This window comes from Paramormyrops kingsleyae, chromosome 15 (genome assembly GCF_048594095.1).
Source record: "Paramormyrops kingsleyae isolate MSU_618 chromosome 15, PKINGS_0.4, whole genome shotgun sequence".
In the NCBI taxonomy this organism is placed as follows: domain Eukaryota; kingdom Metazoa; phylum Chordata; class Actinopteri; order Osteoglossiformes; family Mormyridae; genus Paramormyrops; species Paramormyrops kingsleyae.
In genome coordinates, this window is record NC_132811.1 from 720269 (window position 1) to 740211 (window position 19943).

The 19943-nt window shown below is 47.4% G+C and overlaps 1 protein-coding gene across 4 annotated transcripts in view; it reads left to right on the forward strand.

The window, feature by feature from the left end:
* Nucleotides 1-280: 280 nt before the first annotated feature.
* The window catches only part of LOC111860220 (CREB-regulated transcription coactivator 1), a 39821-nt gene continuing 20158 nt past the window's right edge, over nt 281-19943 (forward strand). For 3 of the 4 annotated variants that reach the window (XM_023843680.2, XM_023843681.2, XM_023843682.2), the window contains exons 1-7: nt 282-725; nt 12112-12228; nt 12843-12980; nt 16154-16215; nt 16895-16989; nt 17428-17513; nt 17605-17648. In XM_023843680.2, the coding sequence (XP_023699448.1) occupies nt 600-725; nt 12112-12228; nt 12843-12980; nt 16154-16215; nt 16895-16989; nt 17428-17513; nt 17605-17648 (668 nt within the window). In that variant the 5' untranslated portion in view covers nt 282-599. Of the gene's footprint in view, nt 726-12111; nt 12229-12842; nt 12981-16153; nt 16216-16894; nt 16990-17427; nt 17514-17604; nt 17649-19943 lie in introns of all 4 variants that reach the window. The other variant, XM_023843679.2, reaches the window with a different exon arrangement.

The window sequence follows — 19943 nt, forward strand, 5'->3', positions numbered from 1 at the left end:
ATTAATTTTTGTATAAAATTCGAAAGAAAATTACAATAAAACCACATACCACTCTAAAGTACGATTGGAAGATAGATGGGTTAACGTAAAAAAAACCTAGATGTAACCAGACTCAAGGTTTTGTGACTTTTCAGACGTACGCATACTCTTCAGTTTTATGCTTTTTGATGGTGAAGGGGTGAATAATATTCACTACATTGCTCAGTCATTGTATTACACAGCAGGGAAGTCCAATGGTTAAAAGTGCTCAAATGTGCAAGATTTGACAAGTCACAACAGTACTGTACTACAGTACCTGCCTTGGACAGCTCTTGCCATTGTTTTGCACCGTAGCTCACCGATAACCATAGCATATTATGCAGGGATCGTCTATTGCGTTTAAAATAAACAACATCGCAGCATGCATAAAGCTCCTGGTTGCACTAGCCGCTTTATTTCTGCGCTTTTTTACTTGGGCTCCAACATAACAAGCAGGTCCACGCTTTTTCCGAAGCGATCCCAGTGTGCGTAGCAAGTGACGAAGCCCTATCGCAACGACGTCGGCACGCCACATCCTGCCAAGGGAAAGAGGGAAAAAAGGAGGAGGAGAGCAGCGGAAGATGGCGACCTCAAACAATCCGCGGAAATTCAGCGAGAAGATCGCTTTGCATAACCAGAAGCAGGCCGAGGAGACGGCGGCCTTCGAGGAAGTGATGAAGGACCTGAGCATCACCCGGGCGGCGCGGGTAAGGGCCGCCGTGCCGCGCCGTCAGTCCGTCAGTCCGCCCGCCCGCTGCTCCACATACGACTCCATATGCAGCCGTAGCTATGCATGCAAATTGCAGCAGGCGCCGTTTGCACGATGACAGACGGACGCATTAGCGGTGCTTCCTCGGCTGGGATGTAAACAGTGACGATCGCCGCCGGTCCCCCCCGCTTATTGACGCCGCCGCCTGCGGCAAGCGCCGTGCATGGGAGCGGCGACCGATCATGACCGCAGGGGCGGCCGCCTTCGGCTCCTCTTCGACGCTCATGTGCGGCGCTGCTGTCCGGATTGCTAGCTGCGGTAGCCGGGACTAGCTGGCGGAGTGGCCGCGATTTTTCCGCCTGGCTGGCTGCTATTTTTGTGTCGGGGCTGACAGGGATGAGCGGCGCAGAGGTGGCCGCTTTCTGCGTGCGGGAGCCCTTATTTAAAAACGGTTTATATTGTCAGACATGGCATTCAGGGGGAAGGGGGGCCAGGGATACTCGTGTTTACGAGTTTGCGCAGCCTCCCTGGGCGGCGAGGAGGCTGGCTGCTGCCCGGCGGAGTCATGTCTCATCGGTCACATCCTAATTAGGGCGACGGTGCTGGAAAGCTCTTCTCTCAGGGTGAGATTAAAAAGCCGCAGTTGTGTGGGGCATCCCCTTATAACATCGGCCACCTTTGCTGCCGATATGCCTGGGATAATGGTGCACTTTTATGGCACTGTAACAAATACGTGTTACTATTGATCAGCCGTGTGTGTTTCGGAAGACTGTAACCCATACATGGTGGAGCGGTACTGGGAGTTGTGGAAGGTTTTCGGAGCCTTGCATGACGGCCAGATGACAGGCGTTATGTTTTTGGTCTCTGTTAAAAATGAGTTATTTCTGATTGGTATGTTCAGCCCATTGAGGCGTCCTGATTGACTCCACTGAGTGACAGCAGATCAGCAGCACTCTGTATGAACCTGCAGTCTGGGCTGCTTAGCGGAGACCCTATGTGGGTCGGTCCCCTGCTCGGCGATGGGTCTTCTGGTTTTTCGGCGGCTTATACTGAGCCAGCTGGGTGAGCTCCCTCTGGAACGGTTTCAGCAGTCTCTGGGTGTTAACCTACATGTCTGGTGATTCATTATTTGCTGTGCACCTGTGCAACCCGCGATGAAAACAGCGCGCCGCACTAGAACTCGAAAAGCCCACTTCTACTTTTCACGGTCTCTGCTGTGAAATATGCAAAGATCAAATTATGGTTTATTGGAGCTAACATTTTAAAAACAAAACGTTATCATGCTGGGAAATGTAGTTGTGTGTCGGATTAATATAATTTGATTAAGATGAGTTTTGTGGTTCGGTAAGGAAATAATTAAAGGAAAATTGCCAGATACCACTGTGCTGTTCTTGCTGTTGTGGACAATGAGCTGTATATTATTTAATGAGCTCTAGCAGTTTGTGTACTGTAGGCATCACTTTTATTATGGTTTTATGACAGGTCTAACAGTGCCATGCTTTAAAGGTAAATATGCTATATTTCTGTCATGTGGAATGTGTGAAGTGTTTGATGTTCACCACAATGGGGTTTAGTATAACACTTAGCGGCCTAATTGATTTCACTTTGACAGTTCCTAATTTAATTCATCATATGAGTAATTACTGCCATTAATTAAAATTCACATCAGGATGAAATGAAAGTAAGTTCATATTGAGGGTCTTTACTATTATAAATACAGCTGACGATACTTAAAATGGATGTCTTAATGTGGAGAACCACAATATCTATGAAATATGGAACAATCAAATCATACCTAAACTATAAAACCATAATATTTAAATGCAAATGAGCTGCTATCACTTAGGAAAAGTGACATATTTGGAAATTAATTGGAAATGCTTATAGTTTCCAGTCTCATTGGACTGGTTGAAAATTGGTCATATCATAAATTGCGAACATGACTAGCTGTTAAAGTTCTTATTTTCTTCAGTTTCCCTGGTCATGTTTTTATTCATCTCAGAACTGGAGCGCTGCACCTATTCAGGATGTCAGTAACGCCTGTGAAGGCAGGAATTAACGCCACAGAGGAGATGAACACTTTCACCTTTAAGTCTCCTAGCAAGCACTAAATGAAAAGGCTTGTACAAAAATGGCGATTAAGACGAGTAAAAAGAAAAACTACACTGGAAAGTAAACAAAATTGCAGTAGTTGTACGTTTTGATTGTTGTTTTGCAAGCCTTTGGTATCCTATGGGCCATTATTGGATGCATGGATGGATGGACGGACGGACATATTTAGTGATGAAATGCATTTCCCTGTAACCTTTCTAAGCCTTGTATGACCCCTGCAGTATTTCCTAAATTTATTGCTTTTCTGCTTGTGACCGATTGATGAGCTTCTTATTGTATTTCAAACAAATGTTAATAATGTTTTTATAATCTACTGTCATGAATACTGCAACATAGTTGTTCTTTGTGAAATCATATTTTTGTCTAACAAAGGTAGAAGTTTAACATTAGTCTTTTGATACGTGCAGATTAGTTTCTCATTCTTTTAAATTGTGTGCTTAAATATTCCCCTGAAGAGACCTGACTCCATCCCATCCATGCACCCCCCCCCCGTGTCCAGGTCTCGCTGGCCGGTAGCCTGCAGCCTATCCCAGGGAACATAGCACCTAAAGCAGGGGACACCTTGGATGGGACACCAGGCTGTCTCTGGGCAGACGTGCACTGTGGATGATCTAGGGGTGTCATTTAGGCCAATTTCATACACTTGGACTGTGAGAGGAAACGCGGGCAACACAGGAAGACCATGCAACCATGCAGGGGGTGTCCAGATTCGAACCCTCAGCATGCAGGTGCGCGGCACTTGTCCTCCCCGCTGGGCCATGGACCAGCTACACGCTAAGTGCCAGATCTCAGCGTGCTTTTGATACATTTCATAGAAGTGAAGCCAGAAAGCCAAGTGTTTTTCATGACTGAACACTCCCCCGGCTTTGTGGATGCCACACACCTTCCTCTGAAGTGTAGTGACAGGAAGCTGGCTAATAGTCTTCGTAAAAGCTTATCAGCTCTGATACTAATGGAACGAAGTCACCGCTGTAAGTGAAAACGGTAAAATAATTGTTCTGAATACTGAAGAAGTACCAGCTGCACACGGTGACCCATATACCAGGAACAAAAATACAACTGTTCTAATTATTTTAGGAAATATTGTTTGGGCTAGATTGCTAGCAAACGCATGGCAAACAGTATATTAAATAACTGACATGCTGATCACTTTACTGTTCATGATCAGTAAATTAATGATGTGTTTGTGTGTGTGTGTTTGTTTTGACGAAAAAAGAATATTCATGCTCATCCAGCAGCTGTGTGTAGAATTTGGAATACTGCCCCCGGTGGCCATTTTAATTCTTTTGCGCTTATCCAGATTTGAGACTTTATTTTTTCATTTGGTCCAGGGTTTCCCCTGCCTGTTAACAACTTCTGTATTGAGTGAGCCTACTGTTGGCATGTCTTTTAGGGTAGTAGTAAGCATGAGCAAAAACTCTTCTCCTGTATCTGCATTTGAGAGTATTCTGGAGTGGCTGAAATATGTAACGGAGCCGTAGCCAGAATGAGCGACTCGTGTCCCCTGCTCTCCCTGGTTTTCCACCTGGAGAGGATTTTGAGTCAGTGGGATGCTTTCGTCTGCTCTGTGTATTCCTCCAGTTTGCTTATCTATCCAGAAGGCTCCAGTACATGCCAGATAATACCTATTTATGCCTTGTATCGCGCTGTCATGTTTGAGCTGTGAAAAGCAGGCATTGTGATGGACATTCGCCTAAATCCCTTGTTTTCTTTCTACCAGAAATAAATCGCTGAGACATGACTGCATGTTATACTTTACCAGTTTTTAGAAGCAGTTCATTTAGAATCTTTTTTCCACGTGGGCTGGACAGCAGACCTTTATACTATGAGTGTAACGGCACACAGGTCTTTCGGTTCGGTGCGCAAATGTACTGAACGAATGCAACAAATGCCGAACCGTTGTATGTTTCCCCTGAGTGACATTCGGAAAGCGGCGGATGAAACCATGCAAGTACAGCACAAGTATTTTTTTTTAAATGCTGCATCATAATAGATATTTTTGTTCTGCTTTGTATTTTCTAAGAAAATATTTGTGTTGCACACTTCTAACATGAAGCTGGAATGCTACTAATGTGAATACAGTACAGATCAGGTACAGTTACATAATTTTCTGAATGTGGACCTTAATGGATATTTATTTGATTTTTATTTACTTGAGAGAATTTTTATTTTGATTTACTTTTAAGTAATGTTAGTTTTTTATTAGTAGGTTGCAGCAGTATTGACAGAGACTTTTTAAGGAAGACAGTCATACTTTGTTCACAAAACCTATGTTTAGTAAAGAAAAACATAAGCATTCTATGTTTTGCTTATTTTACCACCACTGTACCAAAAACATACGGAGCAGTGACTTCAAAACAGGGGTCCGTACCAAGCGGTGATTTTTATGTGCTTTATGCAGTGAGTGTCGCACAATAGATATTCTTTGTATGTTTGTTGTGTTTCACTTCTTATCTCCTAATTTCTCACTTTGGTTGTATGAGTATGATTGCTTGTGAACACTTTGTGTAGTTCAGTATCTCTTCTGCTTGTCCTTCACCGTACCCAGCTTCCCGGAATCCTGGGTAGATGCAGGTATCACGCTCCAGCATCTTTCTCCTCGAGCTGCACCATCAAGGTCTGTTGCTGTGTCACCATGTTATTCATCACCCTGCTACCCTGCCGCTTAGACAGTTCGGCATGGTGGAGGGCTCTTCTTCAGAAGATGCTCATTTATTTGCCTCCATCAAAACAGTTTGGTAGAAGCTTTGTGTGAATATTTCTCTGTTTTGACGAAACCTTTTGACTTGTACTTCACAGACCTTAATACCGAATGCTGTGGTAACTAACATGCAAATATAGTTCCCCATAAAATGGGCTAATTTTACTTAAGCCATCTTTTAAGCCTAGCAATTCTGCTTATTATTTAATTGAAGTTGTTTAGTTTTACAATAACTTGCAATTTTTGGACACTGTGCTATGAGATCAGAGGTCAAGGTTAAAAATTAACAGTTTGTGCTACAGTGTTCAGGATTCAGACGACGATTTAAGGTGTTCAGGATTCAGACTATGATAGAGAAACAGAAACCCAAATATTAAAAAGCAGATCTTCGTCCAGCCTTAGGTTTGCTTAGGATGACGTCAAAATGTGTTTCCATAATATTAATAAAGGACCGGACATTTAAATCTAAATCAAAATCATCATAATATACCGAAAACTCTCCACTATATAAGCTGTGCTCTATAATTCAATGTGGACAAAATAATTGTTCCTGCTTTTTATAGATGTGCATTAACAGTGCCGTTCGTATTTACTGGTGTCACAAGATATTTGGCAGAAGAATGCCTTTAAATATTTGTTGAAATCGCATCTGAAAGAAATGACCTTAAGTTTGGACGAAATACATTATAATTAGTTACATTTTGGAAGACTGAGGAGAGTGATGGTGATTCTGTAAGAACTGTTGAAGGATGGCTGATATTAACCAATAAGACATTAACACGGTTTAGCTGTGTCAGCCTCATTGGTTGCATGGTAACAAGGGGGATTTTCATATTTTGATGCCGCTACCATTTAGAGGCAGTTTACTGTGTATAATCTCGTATGTGTGGGGTCTGGTCTTCAGTAATCTCTCTAGCCTTTGGCCTGGTTTACCTGTTTATTAGCAAGTTATTGTTGGCCAGTAACTATTGAAGTGCTCCCAGTTAGCTCATAATTCTGATTTGACAATTTTGTCAGCTTGTGTGATGCCTGTAGTTATTAATGTTAAAACAAATATGGTGGCAAGCAGCAGTTTTGGGGGCTTTGCAACCACAGTTGTATAATTACATTGACAGCTATTTAGTTGTTTTTAATGAAAACATTTTGCTGCATCTAGACCTTAGGCCGTGTACCACGTATTAAAAATAGATGGCTGGCCATGTTACTCCTCCTGATATTTAGTTAAACTTTAATACAAAGAGTGAAAGTTTTGTTCTCATCGGCTTGATTGACGTGCTGGGGAATGGGGTTAGCGCTGATTCATGTGGGGGAGGGAATGGCTGCAAAGTCGTGTATGGATGAAATGTTTTAAGAGTACTAATTTCATGCAATGTCAAGAGATTTAAGTGAAGACATTTAAGTGAAGAAAAATGACTGATCGAAGCTGTTTTGTTTTGTTGCTCAACCTTTTTGAAATTGCTTTTATGTAACTCTTTAGGATAAACATTTTAGAGAAAGTTTCAAATCAATATGGGAAATGTTTTATCGCATTCAGCTAACTTTATTATGAGCACTGTGCTTATTCAATTAAGGACTCTGTATTTTACAAGAGGTCTATCCAAAGAACAGTTTATTTTATGGCGAATGAGTGTTGGCCTGAGAGATGGAGGAAATTGTGTTTTAATTCGTTCACTTTAGCTAAGACAACTGCGCATTAGTGTATTGGTGTCTCTGTGGCAGGAAATGGTATTTGAGTGTGAATTAGTAGCCATAGTAACCATATTGGTTGGCATCAAAATGCTCTCCTTATTAAAACTTTTCAAGTAAAGGTGGGATTCAAGCTGGGCTTGGGCTTTGGGGTCCTACAGCCGTGCATGGCCCACTGGGCGAATGTTAGGCCAGAACCCTCCCCTCCGGGGGAATGTCAGGCCAGAACCCCCCCCCGGCTGCTTTGGACAACCTATGGCTTGTGTTAACAAAACAACGTAAATATCAGGCTTTTTGATGGGCCATATTGTTTAATATGAAATCCTGCCTGCCGCAGCATCCCAAGGACGCTCGCTGCCTAGGGCTGTCCTGCCCAGACCTTCCTGGTTCAGGTTGACCCCTCTAATCCCCTGGGAATCCACACAAGCCGAGATTTTCACTGGGCAGTGCCTGGATTTTGTGCAAAGTCTACCCTGAGATTCGTGCTGGGAAACCTTAGGGGAACAGCTGTTTTATTGATCTTTTCTTTTTTTCCTTCCAAATGATGCCTTGTTTAGGGTGTAACAGATTTTTATTACAATGAGCCGGTACATTTTATCAAACAGATTTTTGCTTTATTATATCACTTTTAGTTGAAGGGCAATGAGCTTATTTTTACATTTTAAACATTAAACAAGTAAAAAATCTTTAATAGTGGAGTTCAGAATCAGTGGCCTCTTATATATAACTGAATTTAAGCAATGATTTGTGCTTTAAAGTAACACTAATGAGAGAAGAGGAAGAGATAATGTATGGATATGTTGTTTTGCATGTAGCGATGATACAGTATTTGTTATTATGGAAAAGTGCTTCATCTAAGCTCTAAAGTAGGTTTTCTGGAGCCTTTGTTGGTGTCGAGGCCACGTTGCAGCTTGGATCTTGCCTCCTGGCTCCCGCGTATGCCGCATATCTGGGTCCTGCGCATGCCGCATATCTGGGTCTCGCGCTGATCTGTGGGCCTGGCCATGGGACCTTCAGCAGAGTGAAGGATCGAGTGTTATGTTGATGTAGAGTTTGATTCATGAGGAAGTGCGGATACTCTAGTGCAGGTACAAAATAAGTCCAGGGTAGGGAGCTGTTGCAGAAGAGGGAGAGAGACCTGATGTTTATTGCTAACCTTTAGTAACCTCCAGTGCCACGTGCCAGCCGACTGGGATGGCTGTTTGGATGCTTCTGCTGAGTGTTCAGTGTGCAAACAGCTCTGTGCCCGGCAGCCATCCTTCGTACTGTATATTATAGATGAAGTAGGTTTGTACTCCAGGATGAGGTATGGAGCACATTTCCACACAGGCAGATGGGACTTCTGTGATGTTAAATCCAAAAGAACTCTGTGAGGAGGATGTTCTTCTCTGTGTAGGTCTCATATGTGCTGCAAGCTAACCGGCGTCTTGTGAATAAAGCAGAGTTTCTGACAGTGTAGCAGAAACACGGGGTCTGGTCCAGCTTCAGACTGGTCTATGCTTGACTCCTAATTTTAACAGGGAAGCAAGTCTGGGACTAAGTAGCGTATTAGAGTAGGAATTAATAGTGCATTAGAGTTGGGTCAGTAGTACTAATTAATAATGCATTAATTTAATTGATCAGTTATCTCATTACAGTAGTATGTTCACAGAATATGAATTCCTGAGGCCGCGTGGACAGAGGGCAAAAGTAAGCTGCATATATATGGACAAACTTCTAGAATTTTTGGGCTGCATTCTTCAGATCAAACAAATGCTGTGCCTGTGGATGGATACCCCAATGCTCTGTGTACTGCAGGGTATCCCTTAGGCTCATGTGACTGTGGAGGGATACCCCAATGCTCTGTGTACTGCAGGGTATCCCTTAGGCTCATGTGACGGTGGAGGGATACCCCAATGCTCTGTGTACTGCTGGGTATCCCTTAGGCTCATGTGACTGTGGAGGGATACCCCAATGCTCTGTGTACTGCTGGGTATCCCTTAGGCTCATGTGACTGTGGAGGGATACCCCAATGCTCTGTGTACTGCTGGGTATCCCTTAGGCTCATGTGCCTGTGGAGGGATACCCCAATGCTTTGTGTACTGCAGGGTATCCCTTAGGCTCATGTGACTGTGGAGGGATACCCCAATGCTCTGTGTACTGCTGGGTATCCCTTAGGCTCATGTGCCTGTGGAGGGATACCCCAATGCTCTGTGTACTGCAGGGTATCCCTTAGGCTCATATGCCTGTGGAGGGATACCCCAATGCTCTGTGTACTGCAGGGTATCCCTTAGGCTCATGTGCCTGTGGAGGGATACCCCAATGCTCTGTGTACTGCAGGGTATCCCTTAGGCTCATGTGCCTGTGGAGGGATACCCCAATGCTCTGTGTAGTGCAGGGTATCCCTTAGGCTCATGTGACTGTGGAGGGATACCCCAATGCTCTGTGTACTGCAGGGTATCCCTTAGGCTCATGTGCCTGTGGAGGGATACCCCAATGCTCTGTGTACTGCTGGGTATCCCTTAGGCTCATGTGCCTGTGGAGGGATACCCCAATGCTCTGTGTACTGCAGGGTATCCCTTAGGCTCATGTGCCTGTGGAGGGATACCCCAATGCTCTGTGTACTGCAGGGTATCCCTTAGGCTCATGTGCCTGTGGAGGGATACCCCAATGCTCTGTGTACTGCAGGGTATCCCTTAGGCTCATGTGACTGTGGAGGGATACCCCAATGCTCTGTGTACTGCAGGGTATCTCTTAGGCTCATGTGCCTGTGGAGGGATACCCCAATGCTCTGTGTACTGCAGGGTATCCCTTAGGCTCATGTGCCTGTGGAGGGATACCCCAATGCTCTGTGTACTGCAGGGTATCCCTTAGGCTCATGTGCCTGTGGAGGGATACCCCAATGCTCTGTGTACTGCAGGGTATCCCTTAGGCTCATGTGCCTGTGGAGGGATACCCCAATGCTCTGTGTACTGCAGGGTATCCCTTAGGCTCATGTGACTGTGGAGGGATACCCCAATGCTCTGTGTACTGCAGGGTATCCCTTAGGCTCATGTGCCTGTGGAGGGATACCCCAATGCTCTGTGTACTGCAGGGTATCCCTTAGGCTCATGTGCCTGTGGAGGGATACCACAATGCTCTGTGTACTGCAGGGTATCCCTTAGGCTCATGTGCCTGTGGAGGGATACCCCAATGCTCTGTGTACTGCAGGGTATCCCTTAGGCTCATGTGCCTGTGGAGGGATGCCCCAATGCTCTGTGTACTGCAGGGTATCCCTTAGGCTCATGTGACTTCCCTTCTCTGCTTACCTTTCCTTGGGATCAATAAATGCTATGGGTGTAACACTTCGGAAACCGTGATAGAAACGTTCATGGTCTCATATCATGGTTCGGTAAGACGCAGGCCATCTTTACCTTGCGTGTCTTTAATGTCGACTTGGTTGACTGTCCAGTGCGACAGGCAAGGTTTCCAGCTATTGTGATTTCAGTAGCGTATAAGTGACTGCTTATTTAAATGGGTTTGTTGAGGGTTAAGGTACCTGTCATTGTTTCTGTAATGATCTATGACCATCTGCCTGCCTGATGTCCGCTGCTATTGGGCATTAAAGAGCAGGTCAGTCACAGTCCTACTGCAGCAATAAGCAAGCAGGGCCAGAGGCCCAGAGTATCTCATCTCATGCTGCTGAGTGGCACAGTAGCATTTTGTGCCAAACAAATGGAGCGTTTTTACAAAGAAGGCCTGAATGAGCCTGTATTCTGTAGCCTGAACTCCTGCAGTGCCGCCTTCTCTGTGGTGATGAGCAGATTTTTGGGAGCATCGTGAATTGAGCCTCGCAGAAAGCACTGTGCAGCCTCACATAGAGCACCTGCCTTTGTGAGCCGTTGGAGCAGAACGCCGCTGTCTGCTGTGCGATTGCGTCGGGCCGGCTCACGTGCCAGGTGGTGACCAGCGTTCAGTGAACTCGTGATGGTTAAAAGGTGACACACTGTAACTGTACTGACTAACACATTTTGCATGTCCAGAGCACTAACAATGTTAACGTATTTATGGAGAACAATTCATTCAGCTGTGTTGATGCTAAGGTCTCGTGCCCGTGACAGGAGGGGCACACGCTGTCCCCAGATCAGTTTCTCCTCTATCTATCTATACTTTTCCAATAAGCACTTTGGGACAGCGAGAGACTATTCCCCGCCCCTTCCTCTTATTCATATTTTACAGCACAAAATTCTGTTACATTTCCCATTGTACCACCATTATTGAATCATTGCCTTTGCACTGTTTTCTTTTGTTTGTTTTACACACCAGTTAAGGTCACAATAAGCCGCATAACCCAACCAGAATCACCTGATCATCAAGCAGCAGAAGCGTTCTTCGGTCCCCAATAAGAGACTAGCCAATAGCCGCACTGACATCACTTCCTGCGTCTGGCCCATTGTGGCCGTATGAAGAAAAGCCGCATGGCCTGTTAGCATGCTATGCTAAGATGGGGACCGCATCGCTTTGCAGTCCAAGCAAGGCCTCCCATCTGCAGTCCTATGGGCTCCAATTCATTTATCCAGCAAAACAAACGGTAGAGCCAATAACATCTTTTTCATGCCAAATATAAATATTAGTTGCTGTTTTCTAGGACACAGAGGGACTCTTCTGGCAGCCCCCTTCTGTGCTGCAAATCTGATTAATAGAATTCTGAGGCACACAAGATACTTTTTGCCTGTTTTTTTTTTTTTTATCAAAGATAAATTAACCTTTTTTGTTAATAAATTTTTAACAATGGTCTGTGAAAAACATACAGAAATATCTGGAAGTTTGCAAATTTCATTTGACCACTTTCTTTCTTTTCGTTTTTCTTTTCTTGCTTTATGTTCTGCTGAGTTCTAATTTCATGTCCGTTTGTTGCTTTACACAGTTGCAGTTACAGAAGACCCAGTATTTGCAGTTAGGGCAGAACCGTGGACAGTACTATGGAGGATCGTTGCCCAATGTTAATCAGATTGGAAACAGCAACATTGACCTACCCTTTCAGGTGACCTTTCTCCTATTTTATTAGCTTGTACATTCGTTTTTATATCAGCAGATATGCATACTATGGTGGACGGCTTCTGTCAGCGGTCGCCTGCTTGATGACTGTATTAAATTCCATGACCTGCTTTATGGTTCCTTGCGATTAAAAGCAGCACTTTGCATTGGAGGGGATCCTAATTCTCAAGAAGGAAGGACGATCTGATGTAACTGCAGATCCAGCCATTGGCCTCTCCTGCGTCTTTAGGCTGACTGGCAGAACACTCTTTTCATTTTTAAGCTCTGCTGGTAGCCAAGCCAACGATTCTCGTCCTCCACGCACAAGCCTGGGAGATTCTTGCATAGAACCTTTTTTTATAGATGGAAGATAAACTTTGCAAATGGAAAAAGAGCTTGCTGCCAAGCCGGCCCCCGGCCCGATGTCATGGACACATGACAAGCAGCTTGTGTGTGTTTCCCCCTCCCCACCGATAATGTAACTATTTGTGCATCAGCTGAAGCTAGAGAGGGGCGTCCATGCTACGGATTTAGGCTACATTCTTCACTGCTGTTTCTCTCCGTTTGATGACACATGTGCAGTAATGTCTCCTGTTATTTGGTTATTCTTGGCCCTAACAGACTCCATTCCAGACTTCAGGCTTGGACACGAGCCGTACGACTCGGCACCACGGCTTGGTGGATCGGGTGTACCGCGATCGCAATCGGATCACCTCGCCACACCGGCGGCCCCTATCTGTGGACAAACACGGCCGCCAGATATCCTTTGTGACATCTGACTGCCCCCCCCCGGGTGTGTGGGAGTTCCTCTTGGGGAGATGGCCCCAGGGATCGCTTCTGATGTGCTGCTGTTAGCTTGTGTGCTAATGCAGCCTGTAGCTGAAGCTGTGTGGAATAGAGAGTTTTTTTGTCTCTAAAAACGCCAGTATGAGCACAGTTTCCCCACAAAGACACATAAGTAAATACCCCATATCCAGTTACATGGCTTCCCTGGAGTCTAGTTGGTCTTTGTTCTTCCGTTGGTCAGCAAGTGGTGTATGTCTGCCTGACTGTCTGTCTGTTTCTCTCTGTCTGCCTGCCTGTCTATTTCTGTCTCTGTCTGCATGCTTCTGTCTGCCTCTGCCTACCTGCCTGTTTCTGTCTGTCTGTCTTCCTGCCTGTTTCTGTCTGTCTGTCTGCCTGCCTGTTTCTGTCTGTCTGCCTGCCTGTTTCTGTCTGTCTGCCTGTCTGTTTCTGTCTGTCTGCCTGCCTGTCTGCCTGCCTGCCTGTTTCTCTCTGTCTGTCTGCCTGCCTGTTTCTGTCTGCCTGTTTCTCTCTGTCTGTCTGCCTGCCTGCCTGTTTCTCTCTGTCTGTCTGCCTGCCTGCCTGTTTCTGTCTCTGTCTGTCTGCCTGCCTGCCTGTTTCTGTCTGTCTGTCTGTATGCCTGCCTGCCTGTTTCTGTCTGTCTGTCTGTATGCCTGCCTGCCTGTTTCTGTCTGTCTGCCTGCCTGCCTCTGCCTGCCTGTTTCTGTCTCTCTGCCTGCCTGCCTGCCTGCCTCTCTGTCTGCCTGCCTGCCTTTCTGTTTCTGTCTCTTTGTCTGCCTCTCTGTCTCTGTCTGTCTGCCTGCCTTTATGTTTGTCTGTCTGCCTGCCTGCCTCTCTGTCTCTGTCTATCTGCTTGCCTGCCTCTCTGTCTCTGTGTATCTGCTTGCCCTCCTTTCTGTTTCTGTCTGTCTGTCTGTCTGCCTCTGTCTGTCTGCCTGCCTGCCTCTCTGTTTCTGTCTCTCTGTCTGCCTCTGCATGTCTGTCTGTCTGTCTGCCTGCCTGTCAGCTATGAATTTAAATGCTTTGACCATTGAGGACCAAAGTTTTTTTTTGTCTTTGACACTATAGTCAAATTATCCTTTAATACAAACACAATTGTAGTTGATTAGCAATTTTATTTAATTGTGAACAAAATAATTTAAAGCAGTGAATAATTAATGGGTTACATAGTCATACTTGTTACCCAGTAGTTTGCAGCTCCTTAGTCAGTGTTTTCACAGTGTGGTGCCATTGTCTAGATCTAAGAACAATAGTACCGTTTAAAGCTTAAATGGGCCCCCGGCTCCCATTACTGTCACCGGTTAGTTTTACCTAACATTGTATTAATATAGCATAAAACATACAGCAAACTGCCTGTTTGACCAGTAGTAGGTCAAGATATTGAAAGTGTCCTTATCAGAAATGATGGTTTGATGTCATGTCATGCTAATTTGTTCTGAAAGTAGACTTTTGGTATTTAAAATGTAGCTGGTCTCGATTAAAATGCAGTGTAGGTGTTTAGCTTGCATAAATTATTTATTTTATGATGCATTAATGGCAATGATGTGGAATGAAATCAACCATTTAATACTGGGTTTTTTAATGAATAAAAACACAGATGCATTGGTTTGGATTAAATTGTCATGCTTGTATTGTGGAAGGCAGGCTGGTTGCATGTTGGAAGCTCCTCATGGGGTCAGTGAGACAGTCGTCAAGGGCAGGCGCTGTGCAGCCTTGGGTCAGGGTCTCCACGGCCTTGGGGCAAGCGCTGTGCAGCCTTGGGGCAAGGTCTCCGCGGCCTTGGGGCAGGCATTGTGCAGCTTTGGGGCAGGCGCTGTGCAGCCTTGGGGCAGGGTCTCAGCAGCCTTGGGGCAGGGTCTCCGCGGCCATGGGGCAGGCGCTGTGCAGCCTTGGGGCAAGGTCTCCGTGGCCATGGGGCAGGGTCTCCGTGGCCATGGGGCAGGGTCTCTGCGGCCATGGGGCAGAGTCTCAGCGGCCTTGTGGCAGGGTCTCCGCGGCCATGGGGCAGGGTCTCCGCGGCCATGGGGCAGGGTCTCCGCGGCCATGGGGCAGGGTCTCCGCGGCCATGGGGCAGGCGCTGTGCAGCCTTGGGGCAGGTTCTCCGCAGCCTTGGGGCAGGGTCTCCGCGGCCATGGGGCAGGTGCTGTGCAGCCTTGGGGCAAGGTCTCCGCGGCCTTGGGGCAGGCATTGTGCAGCTTTGGGGCAGGCGCTGTGCAGCCTTGGGGCAGGGTCTCAGCAGCCTTGGGGCAGGGTCTCAGCAGCCTTGGGGCAGGGTCTCCGCGGCCATGGGGCAGGCGCTGTGCAGCCTTGGGGCAGGGTCTCCGCGGCCATGGGGCAGGGTCTCCGCGGCCATGGGGCAGGGTCTCCGCGGCCATGGGGCAGAGTCTCAGCGGCCTTGTGGCAGGGTCTCCGCGGCCATGGGGCAGGGTCTCCGCGGCCATGGGGCTGGGTCTCCGCGGCCATGGAGCAGGGTCTCCGCGGCCATGGGGCAAGGTCTCCGCGGCCATGGGGCAGGCGCTGTGCGGCCTTGGGGCAGGGTCTCCGCAGCCTTGGGGCAGGGTCTCCGCGGCCATGGGGCAGGCGCTGTGCGGCCTTGGGGCAGGATCTCCGCGGCCTTGGGGCAGGGTCTCCGCGGCCATGGGGCAGGCGCTGTGCGGCCTTGGGGCAGGATCTCCGCGGCCATGGGGCAGGCGCTGTGCGGCCTTGGGGCAGGGTCTCCGCGGCCATGGGGCAGGCGCTGTGCGGCCTTGGGGCAGGGTCTCCGCGGCCATGGGGCAGGCGCTGTGCGGCCTTGGGGCAGGGTCTCCGCGGCCATGGGGCAGGCGCTGTGCGGCCTTGGGGCAGGATCTCCGCGGCCATGGGGCAGGGTCTCCGCGGCCATGGGGCAGGGTCTCCGCGGGCCAGAACACAAGCAGTTTTTACTGAGAGAAAAGACTTTACAAAGATTTATGTTTATAGCACAATTAGATTTTTAAAAATGTAAAGTCAACAGTCATATTGTGAGCAGGACACTGTGTAGAGCTGAAGATAATGTAAGCATAGGCGGTCAGTCTAATAGATGTCACGCACAGGTACCCCCCCCCCCCCCATTATCAGGTTACGTGTGCCCCCTTAACTCTGCCGCTCACATTGACAGCTGTCCCTATGGATCAGTGTACCTGTCTCCTCCGCCTGACACGAGCTGGAGAAGGTAAGGCTGCACACTGCATTCTGCACACTGCATTCTGCACACTGCATTCTGCACACTACATTCTAAGTGCCCCTCATTCTGCCAATTGTTGCCATTTTTTTCTTTTTCTTTTTCATTTTTGACTTTTTCTCCTCACCCAAATTTTAGCCCACTTCGGCTCCTGACCTTGGCGGTGCCCTAAATAGCAGCCGCTTTGCGCCTTGTGACTCTGATTTACGCTCTCGTTTGCTCTGCTCCATGTTGGGCAGCCCAGCCCATTCCGGCAAGCCGTGCCTAACAGTGCCCTGCACTGGCCTTGGCTGAGGGGAGCCTGGCTCTCCCTCCCCAGGGGCAACAGGGCCAGCATGTTAAACAGGTTAAACAGCATGTTTCTCAACTGGTGGGTCGCCATCCAAAAGTGGGTCGGGGACCATTTTCATTGCAGTGTGTTAAAAAAGAAATTATGTGGTGTTCCTGAGCGATAAAATGTTTCGGCAAATACCATAAACCACGGTATAATGTCTGGACGATATGGTAGGCACTGGTGGATCAGTCTGTTTCAAAGCCTGCTTATGTTCCCAGTTGCTTAGCGCAGATGAAAATGACACCATGAATATGTTCTGCTGCACGTCAGTGAAACGCGCTGGGCAGCGAGCAGGTCGCTCCGCCTGGTGAACGGACACACTTCTCTTTTCTGCAGAACCAATTCGGACTCGGCCTTGCACCAGAGCACGATGAACCCTACTCCCCAGGACAGCTTTGTGGGGGGCTCACAGGAGCTTCAGCCCAAGCGAGGTGCGTCAGGGAGGGGGCTCTGCGGGGGAAAGGGGGGTGTGTGTGCTGTGTTCATCATTGTTGTGTGTTGATGTTATATACTGTGGGAGGTTTATAAAGGACGGGGTCAGCTTTAATGAAATCGAATGATACTGCATAGTATCGTTATGTTTTTAATTTTGTTTGTGTATCTGAGAGGTTTAGGGAGAGTCTCCACATGTTCGCTTTGGTGCTCAGTGCTGTTTCCTCTCAGGGTTCCTGCAATAAAAAATACCTTCACACTGAAAGGGGAGCGTCTCTCCCGCTGTAGGGTCTCTCCCGCTGTAGGGTCTCTCCCGCTGTAGCATCTCTCCTGCTGTAGTAGGTGTTTGGAGTTTGCAGTGGAGGTTCCGCTGGATGTTCCTGCCCCAGTTTGCCCGAGTCGATCTTAAACCTTCAGCATGTTCTCTGTCTTCCCAGTGCTCCTGCTCACAGTTCCGGGGACAGAGGACTCCGCAGAATCTGAGGTGGATAAAAACATCCAGAAGCAGATCTGGGATAAGAAGGTGAAGGCTGGATTCGGATCAGATAGGGGGGGCGTCTCTCTGCTGCTTTAAAGCAGGGAAAATTAACTGATCCAAGCTTTTTTTCTTACAGAACCTGTCGCCAAGGCCCAAATCCTGTGAGGTGCCGGGGATAAAGTGAGTACATGACACATTCTGTTGCCTGCTTTCCTGGGGGGCAGGATACCTGATCTCCTGCACTCTTATCAAAGGCAGATTCATTTGATTAAATGATAAGCATTGTGGAATGAGCCAGGCAGCTTGTGGAGCCCCTGATGGAAGGCTTTCAGCAAACGGCTATGGGGTGAATTTGGTGCTGTTCCTTGTTGGCTACTGGATTCTCTCAGACTCTTCCTGTCTGTCTTCTTTTCCCCCAGCTATGCTTAAAAATAAGAAGATCACATTTATTAAAACTATAAGAAATACATATTTCTGCACGTGAAATGTGTGTGTTTACGTATAGATAAACCGACGAACCAAATTATCATGACCACCTCCACATGAAAGAAGAATTAGTCAGGGGTAAGGATCTGGGTGACTTTGACAAGGCCACGTTTTGGCCAGACAACTGGGTCAGAGCCGGTGGATCGTGGTTTTTCCCTCCTTTGACCACTGTTGGCAGGAGGGCGTGGGAGCTCAGGATGGCAGGGCAGGGCACACACACCATGGGCAGTGTTGTGACACCCATTCTCGTCTGCATGCCTTTGGAGTGTAAAAGGAGAGCTGAGCCTCTGAAATAAACACGGAGACAAGCCCTGGAGGTGAGAGGTGGTACTGCCAGTCACTGTCACCCCTAAAGTGTCTGTTTATTCTGACTCAGTATTCATAACAGATATTTGAAAGGTGGCACCTTTTGGCGAAAATGAAAACCGTGAAATAATGGGTGAATTGTTAAGTGAACTTTATCAGTGTCAGAGTGATAGCAGCATGAAATGCTCTGAATCACCTGGCAGTGGCATGGCAGGAGCTAGAGCGCCCACTAGAGGCTCTGATCAGCACTGGCTTTTGGCTGAACTACTGATGACAAGTACAAGGTTTGCAATAAACAAACTTCATTCTTCTGCAACCGTAGAGCATCGCAGCATAAAAAGGCACAGCTTTGTGGATCAGTTGCAGACGGGGATGAGGATTTACGGAAAGCAGAGGGATGGGCTTAGGGTTAGGCCGTGATGTTAGGGTTAGGTTTAGGGTTAGGCTGTGATGATAGGGTTAGGCTGTGATGTTAGGGTTAGGTTTAGGGTTAGGCCGTGATGTTAGGGTTAGGTTTAGGGTTAGGCTGTGATGATAGGGTTAGGCTGTGATGTTAGGGTTAGGTTTAGGGTTAGGCCATGATGATAGGGTTAGGCTTAGGGTTAGGCCGTGATGTTAGGGTTGGGTTTAGGGTTAGGCCATGATGATATGGTTAGGCTGTGATGTTAGGGTTAGGGTTAGGCCGTGATGTTAGGGTTAGGCCGTGATGTTAGGGTTGGGTTTAGGGTTAGGCCGTGATGTTAGGGTTAGGTTTAGGCTTAGGGTTATGCCGTGATGTTAGGGTTAGGCCGTGATGTTAGGTTTTCGGGTTAGGCCGTGATGTTAAGGTTAGGGTTAGGCCGTGATGTTAGGCCGGCCCCAGTGAGTGCTTTACTCGCTCAGATGTGGGGAAGCGCATTGCAGATGAGCTATCCTGCTTGCTTTGGGGGAGGTTTGGCCACAATGTAAATACAGAAACCTACCCACTGACACGTCCCGGAATGTCGACTGGTTTCCCATCCAGGGTGCCCCCTGCCTCATCCTCTGTGATGGACAGGCGTCCCATCCAGGGTGGCCCCTGCCTCATCCCCTGTGATGGACAGGCGTCCCATCCAGGGTGCCTCCTGCCTGGATGGATTGATTAACAATAGCAATTAATGCCATTGTATGAGTATGAGATGAGCTGAAGGCTGTTCCACTTATCCACAAAATGAGAGGCTGGCTTCCATTGATGATGATGAAATAGCCTTAGTAGCACTAAGGATCTTTTCTCGCAGAGTTAAATAAGATCTTTCATTTCCTCACAGCCTTACTGGCAATTTGTCATCCACTGCTAGATAGCAGAACACAGGCAGCTGCACCCACTTGTGAAACTCGCCCCTCGCATGTCCTTCACCTTTTGCTGTATGCACTACAGGTTCCCAGGTGAACTGCTCCTCCAAAACTATCCCCCCCCCCCCATGCTTTACGTTGTGTGGGGGTGGGATGCTTGCTGCTCCGGTGCAGCGCAGCGTTCTGCATGGTGGGGGCAGTGAGTACTGCCCACAAAGACGCCCCCCGTCTCGTGTGAGAATGTTTCTGTGCCTCGCTGCCCACAAGCTGGATTGACATGCCAGTTTAGACACTGCAGTGCGGAATAACATTCTGCTGGATGAGACCTGCACTTCTCTGTAATATATTCCAGCATATTATGAAGAACATTCT